Source organism: Sipha flava, unplaced genomic scaffold (assembly GCF_003268045.1).
Source record: "Sipha flava isolate LNK unplaced genomic scaffold, YSA_version1 1_pilon_pilon, whole genome shotgun sequence".
NCBI lineage: Eukaryota > Metazoa > Arthropoda > Insecta > Hemiptera > Aphididae > Sipha > Sipha flava.
Genome location: NW_020272783.1, coordinates 3,426,642 through 3,434,829, shown reverse-complemented (window position 1 = coordinate 3,434,829; position 8,188 = coordinate 3,426,642). Strand labels below are relative to the sequence as shown.

Genomic DNA, 8,188 nt, shown 5'->3' with positions numbered 1-8,188 from the left:
TCTTCTATTATTATTATTATTATTATTGATCAACTCTTGTATTAATGGCATATGACCAAACAAATACTTTATAACGATTCAGTTATTAATCCATTTACGCCTTATCCTTTTTTAGATGTATTTAAATCAGTATCTTTTATATTTTATTTTTTCTTAGTGTATAACCCTAATCTAATACAAGTACATATAATCTAAATATTTATAAATTCTAAGTAACTTTTCATTGATTATCTATTGTCATCTCTCAACCTGTAATACTATTTACATTATCTTAATTTACTTATTGTTATTTAAAATGTATTGCATATAAATACAAGCTGTGGCCTAAAGAAGGTATTAAAAAAAACATTGTAACCGACCATCAATCCTACAGCGGTTTTCAATGTCTATTGATTATATTGTCAATGTTGAAATGTACGGGTGTAAAATAACATTTATTCAATGAAAATTCATAACACAACAGTAATAACTGATAAATCAGCTGCAATCCGTCGTATAAATCTACAGATGTTTCAGAACGTCTTAAAAGACCGGAGGGCTTTACCGAAAAAATCAACGGGTTTCTTCCGCTAACCAGCGTACCAAGATGATACGAGTGCCGAGAGAAGTTTTATTTTTAAGCTGGTTGGCACGGATCCGTCGAGGACTTAAGGATTTCTAAACCCTTTGGCCCGCGTACGCGGGATTCCGGACGGGTCGCGTTTCGCGTACATCGTGCTCGGCCTAAATCGAAGCGTAACGGAGTCTGAGAACGAACGAAACGGTCACGGGCGGGTTACACACGCGGTCGGATAGAGGGTCGGAGCCCGAGATAAGAGAAGAAAAAATACCGGCGGTTGAATCCTCCGTCGCCGAACGACGACGGTCGCGGCCGGAACCTCTCGCGCCCACCACCTCCGTCCGACCGCCGAACGGGACGTGGTCCGCGGGACGTTGCGCGCGGTCCCGGGGCAAACCGGTTTCGTTCGGTCTTGTTCGGAGGTGTGCGCCGCGAACCTCGGCGACCGAAGTGCAGTTCTCGTCCGTCGGCAGCAAGTGTCGTACAAGCCGCGCGTGTGCATAGTCATCGTTAGGTATGCGCTTTACATACATTTTCTGCTATGCTCTGCTCGTCGTCGCACCGGCCTTGGCGGTGAAGTTCACTCCGCCGGACATACTGTGGCTGGACGAAAGTGAGTACCTAAACATCTGCCCTCGGGGAATGGGGGTTCGGTTCCGTTACCCCCTCGGTGACGCCGACTGACTCGCGCTCGGTGCCGCAGTGGTAGCCCCGGTGTCAACGCCCATGGCCGTGACCGTGGCCGGGACACTGAAACAGAGTCGAGGTCTACGAGAGAATATCATTAATTTATGTGTTGGGTCAAGAGAACGAGTAACGATCGGTACCCTTTCGACGACTGATGAGTATACTGTACACCTAGTGGAGTGACCTGAATGTTGCGTTTAACAGAAAATTTATTAAATTTTCTGTTGACGGGTTAAGCGATTGAGTGACTCGCCATACGCATAAACATAGGTTTCGGCGCCACTGATCGGTGTCAGCACATCTATTACGATTCAGCGTCAGATTTTTCAACAACATCTTGTGGGATCGGGATTCGGGTGTTGTGCACTCCGGGTTGATTGGAAAACAACGATAATGGTTTGGCGATTTGATAATTTGAAAAACTACGTGATATCGTTTTAGCGGGCGAATAAACGACAATCGTGTAGCGAAACAATCGAAATATAGTTTTTTTTTTTTTTTTATATATTAAAACCTAACATTTTATTTGTATTACTTGCATGACTTATTAAAAAATATTACAACGGAAAATTTATCCAAACGATTCACATGGGAAAAAATAACCAAATTCACACTATTTATTTACACAATGAATACTCATTGCATTCGTTTTTCGTATTATAACGAGAACGAAACTAATATATTTCGTTACAGTATTTGTATATATCCTTGAGTTATTTGGTCGGGAACTGCGATTGTTATCAGAATTTCATGAACCTACAAATATGGTGAAAACTTATTCAGAAAAGTTGTTGTACTTGATGCTATATTTTTTAATCACAAAACGCATGGAAGGGTATCTTATTCGTTATTTGACTCTGTTTTAATTTGAAACATGCATAAATTCATAGTTAATTTTAGATTCCTAGTGAAATTACGAATGTTTGACCACGTTGTGGTAATTTTTATTTTTATTTTTTGGCTAATTTCACGATTTCGACTAAAAAGATTGCTCGATCATCACCAAATGACGACGCCACGTCCACTGTACTTATAACACGATTTTCGATGCGATGTGAGCTTCGAGCGACGCCGTGAACGCGTATATGTTTTTGGTTTTCGCGAAATTTAGATCATTAAAAGTTCAACCTATGTTGTTGAGAAATTTGGTTCCACTACTCTATCAATTTAATTTATAACTTTTGTTCTTTAAGCGTTTAAGCTGATTCAACCAACGTCTTTCACTTAGATTTTTTTTTCTAGGCCAATGGTACATTAGTTTTAAGTTTAAAAGATCCATATTCATTCAACCACCTCTGTATCTCACCCAACCGTGGAGTCTCATATGATCTAGGAGTTTCGTCCTTCATTTTGTTTTTTTAATTTACATATAATTTTAATTATTTCTAATATTAATAATATACAATATATAAAAGGATGTGAGTGACATGAATAGAACACCTTATCAACGAAAGCATACTTAGTAAAATAAATAAACGCAGAGACGAAGGAACATGATTGGTCACATATATTGAGACACGAAAACGAACTAGTTTATAGAAAGGAAGATAGACCGAGGACTTAATTTGTCAAACAAATAATCTCCAATGCTTGACTGTCAAACTTCATGGAACTAAAGAGGTTAGCTGGTAACAGGGAAGAGTGGAGAGCACACGTTTAACAGCGAAACCAACCATAGGGTTGAATACAAAAAGAAAGAAAGATATATATACATACAACAGTTAATAATACTATTACATGCAAAATTAATAATCACGCATAGTTTTCGAAGCATGGGAATAGGAATATTTTATATGGGATTCACGTATAATCAGAATAAATTGTATTCATTTATTAATTAATTAATATCTTTGAGAACGAAAAAGTCCTCATATACTAACTATATTGTTAACTATTAAATTATAATGTTCGCCCTATGTCTATCCATAGATGGAGGAAATATTATAATTTGCAATAACATCATTATAACTATAGAAAATATATGAACCATATGTAATTTTAATTATAATTATACATCTGAGTTAACTGTAAAAATCTTAATTTCCCAATTTTAATTCATCATATAAATAATAGTTGTTATATGCATATGACAATGTAGAACGTTATTGAACAACTTTATTTTACGTTTCAAAACAGTTCATCATGTACCTCTTAGATTGTTCAATGTATTCTTTTTTTTTTTTTTTTTTTATAATAAAATATCGTTTATTGAATATTTACAATCTATACTATTATATGTACAATGAGTAAATTTGTTGGAGGAATGGCGGTGATGGGACGGTGAAAAGGGAAGCTCACAGTAGAGCTACCTTTACATGAATATTAAATTAATTTTGGGTGTTGAGAAGATCTCTGGATCATTTCCGATTAAGGCGTCGGGTAGGGTTACCTGGAAGTGTATTAGAGTGAAATTAGTTCAGTGTATTCATAATATTTTTTTATCGTTTTTGAATTATTGTAAAATTCGTATTAGATGTACAATCAATGGATTTTTTTTTTTTTTAATTTTATTCTAGACACGATGATTTTAATTTAATCCTGGTATCCAAGGTCATTAAATATTGTTCAATTGTCAAGTTCAAAGAAAAAATAAAAAAATAAACTGGAATAGTATTTGTATATAATGCTATATGTGCATCACGTCAATTAATATAATACATGATCCAGAATACTCGTTTTTTAACATTTTATTCTCTGATCAACCTTTTTGTTTAATTAATTCTAAGAGAAAAAAACTTACAGACCACATTGTAGAATTACCACTTCTCGTCTTATGCCACATGTAATAAACCGCACCATCATCGTAAAATTATTGTTTGAAATCCAGGTTCTCGAAAATCCAGGTTTCATCGAAGATTATTTTACGTATGATTTCCAATTAAAACTGGTATTCATACCTGTTCTCGTGGAAATTTCATGATAAAATATCGACAAAAATTTTTTTTCACCATATTGTTCTCAAAACAATTTTATTCAATCAACTCCATATAATCTTATACAGAAGTTCTTATGATATAATTCACGATGATCCATTGTGTTTGTAAATATAAAGAATTTACTACTCTTCTGTACAACTACTTAAGACTTTAATATATCATATTGTCGATATCGATGACAATGAAAATAATATTGATGCTTTTTAATTAACGGAAACAAAATTAGTTGATTATATGCTATTTATTTTTTACTTTTTCTTTTGTTCACGTGTGCACAAATCGTGATTATCTTGCCCGTCATCCCTGCCACCGAACGTCTTCCGGCCATGAGAGCGCCACTATGCGCGCAACGCCAACGTTTCTTTCTTTGTCTTAACCTTCCCATGATGAGGATTAATCAGAACTATAATGTATATTTATATGTATACTGTTATATACAGGGGGCTTATTCTCAAAAGTATTGAATCTGTTAGTCAAATAAAGTCGTTTGATTCATAATATTCGATTGTATCCTCAAATAATATCGAATCTTGAGGAATTGAATAAATTATTATCTGCAGTTTTTTTTAATTGTTCATTATTTTTTTTTTTTAAATTTCTTAATTTTTATCATATTTCATGTTTTCGTGAATTATTAATCACATTAATTGTAAAATATTAACATAAACAATGAAAATAAATACTAAAAAATATGTTTAATATAACAGTACAAACTAAAAAAGATTAGGTGCATCGTAATATATTTTTATCCATGATATAATTAATACTAAAAAAATTTACATTTAGCGATTGAGATCAATTTAATACAACATTTTTTTATTTGCAAATAAAATTGGTATCATCAAATAAAATTAAGTAATATGTAAATAAATAAATAAAAAAATAAATAAATAATTTTTATATAGAAATAAATAAATAAATAAATACTTAGCCTACGATGCATTATTGTTTATGTTTTCGGATATTGACCCTAGATCTAAAATCATAAAAAACTAAGCAAAAAAATTACAAGAAATTCGTCACCTTGAACGTTTGTATTATTTTATTATTTTACTGTCATTGGCATATGAAATTGACTTTAATTAAATGCACTTGGATTGATTTACTACCGTATTACCATCCGTAAAAACAAAAGAGCAGGAAATCAAATTATAATAGTTTTAAAACACGTTTAAAGTTCGCGGAAAATAATAATATATTATATAACGTAAACATTATGGTAAATTAACTATTTAAATGTACTTATATACACAGACACACACACACACACACGATTGATGTTTTATTTAAGTGTATTTATTATATATAAATAAATTGTATGGTTTTTCTTTTAGATGAAGTGTGCAAAAAAAGCATGTTTTCAGAGAAAACATATGTGTGTAAAATACTAAACGACTGCAAGACAGCTATTCAAGACATCAGAGATAATGTAAAGTATCCGACCATATGCAGTTTCAAAGGTAAAATGCCGGTCGTGTGCTGTGCTCCGGAGAGTGTGACTAGAGCGGAAAGATTGGAAAAAGAAAAGGAAACAGATCTCCCGAAAATCGAACCAGGAATAACGCGTGAGTATTTTCCGGTACATTTTACAGGAAGTTCGCAAATTCAACGGTACATTATTTTCAACTACCTATCATTATTCGGTGGTCAGTTTAAAACAATAAGTTTAGAAGTGATAGGAAAGTTTTTCTACTGAAAAATACATACCAACACCATTAGGATCATCGATCGCACCTTTGTACAGGAAATGCACACATTCATTTGCTGTTATACGTGAACCGTGCGCGTGAAGTAACTGTCCTTCGAATATTAACACACATTTTTATCACGAATATTTTGTCGTGAGACTTAAATGCAAGTATACCCAATTACCAAAATGTTAACGTGTAGGAATCCATACTTGTAGCGTTAAGAATCTTGGTTGCCATTTTATCGATAAAACCGGATTTAATGTAGTTAAGAAACGACGATAAAATATATTATTTCAACCTTCCTGCTTAAATATAATTTTTCGCCATTGATGTACAACAACGAACATTGTAAAATATGCGGTTTATTTTTTCAGTTCATTTCGAGATCGACAAAGACGGATTAGTTCAAGACAATCTCATTACCTATTCGCGACCTCGCCGTCAGATATCGTCACGAAACCCGTAAAAGAACGCGAACAACGAACACGGTGGAATCGAAACGCGCCGCTTTTAGTGTTGTGTTCCGGTTCGTGTGGCTCGTTACTCCCACAAAAGCCGACTCAAGACTGACTGGCATTGCTTCGAGAAATCGTGTCGCCGCTGATTGAACGATAAATCACGTTTACGCGGGGAAAGATGAACAATGTTGGTGGAGAGCGAATAAAAAATAATAATAATAATAATAATAAAAAATTTAAAATAAAAAAAAATAGGAAAAAAAAATGTACAAACTCGAAACGGTAAACGTGCCATCCGGACGACGCACGCGGACCCGGCGGACCGATCGCGTGAAGTTTACGGCGGCCGATCGAGCGCGCGGTTCAGCGGCGGGTGTGGTCGGACCTGTATCCGGTCCTGACGCGGAGGAACGGATACGAAGGAAGCCGCTGGCAGTCGTCAACGTGCACCAACGAACCGGACGCGCAAAATCTTTTACGCGGCGATCACTCCGTAAATTGTATAACGACCGTATTTTGCCGTTTCCGCGTCCGTGTCACGACCCGCGACCGTCCGGACCATCAGGGTCGCCGCCGGGCCCACGCGAACCTGTCCGACCCGTCGTCCCGCCGGCACCACCACCGTTGCAGTTCGTAATCGGTCCGAAACGTCGAACGGGAAACGATCAAGGGACGCGATTAGCACTAACTGCATCCGCACACGGTCGCGCCGTTTTCCATTTCTGTGTTCGTGTCTTCAACGCGTGACGTCCAACGTACGATTTCTAGTCATTTTTAGTATTCGAGTGTTTTGTCTCTCGAATCAAACAGATCAACAGTTGGTGTCATTATTCTTCAATGCAATCGTTACCGCAGCGCAACTATTACGTGTTTAAACTTTAGATCACAGACTACAAACATAAATGTATCTATTTCTATATGCCTTTTTTTTACATGCTGCAAGTATATGTTTTAGACTGGAGTGTCTATATTATAATGACACACTGTCAAGTGTTATGGACATTACGCTCGTTCGTTTTTTAATTTAATCGTAAAAACATTTAGCTAATAAATTGTTCAAAATTGTATAATCAACGCGTTTTTTTTTTTTTTTTTAAAGACACCTTGTCCGACATAATAATCAAACACGATACCTAATAATAATTTACAACTTCGGACTGCTGCAATGAACCGTGGTATTTTCAAATAGAAAATGTACTTAAGGTTTTACTCTACACGCGTATTAAATATGTATAATAAGGTTGAAAATAATTTGCGAATACTTTCACGCACTCGATGAAATGGAAAGAGAAACTTGCTCAAATTTCACACTGCGGAATTATAAGAAATAGTTTGTTATAACAGTGTTCGTACTCTTCGAGTAGTTCTAATATTTTTGAGTATAAAGATGAAGGATAAGCAACATATGCATACATTTTTTAATAGTTTTTTTTTTTTTTTAAATAGTATGAGAAAAATAAATGTTTACATAAAATAATTACCAACCATCTCATATAAAAAATTTAATTTTCTTTGCATATATTTTTTTTCTTTCGTATATCCACACTCTAATTCTTGTTTACCGCTTTTTGGGTGTAATCGTAAAATGTTTACCATATTTACATTTACAAGGTTAGCACTCGCAAACTAGTTATGATGTACGATGAATAATTTGTTTTTAAGCTAAATAACTGAAGATTCCTGTCAAAGTACTGAACTTAATAAAAAATATCAGCCACAAAAAATTCTATGGAATAAAAATAAAATATGAATAACTAGGGTTTATGTTTCGACTTTTCGCATTAAATTACTTATATAGTTGTTTAACAGTATCTGACTTAACAGAGTCCAGGGGCGTCATTTCAACTTTTTAAAGGG

General features: G+C 34.7%; 1 protein-coding gene across 1 annotated transcript; it reads left to right on the top strand.

Moving 5' to 3' along the window:
• Nucleotides 1-998: 998 nt before the first annotated feature.
• Nucleotides 999-7,276, top strand: LOC112682102 (proclotting enzyme-like). The gene is made up of 3 exons (XM_025552583.1): nucleotides 999-1,172; nucleotides 5,517-5,747; nucleotides 6,248-7,276. Exons 1-3 carry the CDS (start codon nucleotides 1,076-1,078, stop codon nucleotides 6,337-6,339), a joined length of 420 nt encoding a protein of 139 aa, XP_025408368.1. The 5' UTR covers nucleotides 999-1,075; the 3' UTR covers nucleotides 6,340-7,276.
• Nucleotides 7,277-8,188: the final 912 nt, after the last annotated feature.

Coding starts and splice junctions, on each gene's coding strand:
- LOC112682102 (XM_025552583.1), top strand. CDS start 1,076: ATGCGCTTTACATACATTTTCTGCTATGCTCTGCTCGTCGTCGCACCG. Junction 1,173..5,516: donor CATACTGTGGCTGGACGAAA/GTGAGTACCTAA, acceptor TTTTTCTTTTAG/ATGAAGTGTGCAAAAAAAGC. Junction 5,748..6,247: donor AATCGAACCAGGAATAACGC/GTGAGTATTTTC, acceptor TTATTTTTTCAG/TTCATTTCGAGATCGACAAA.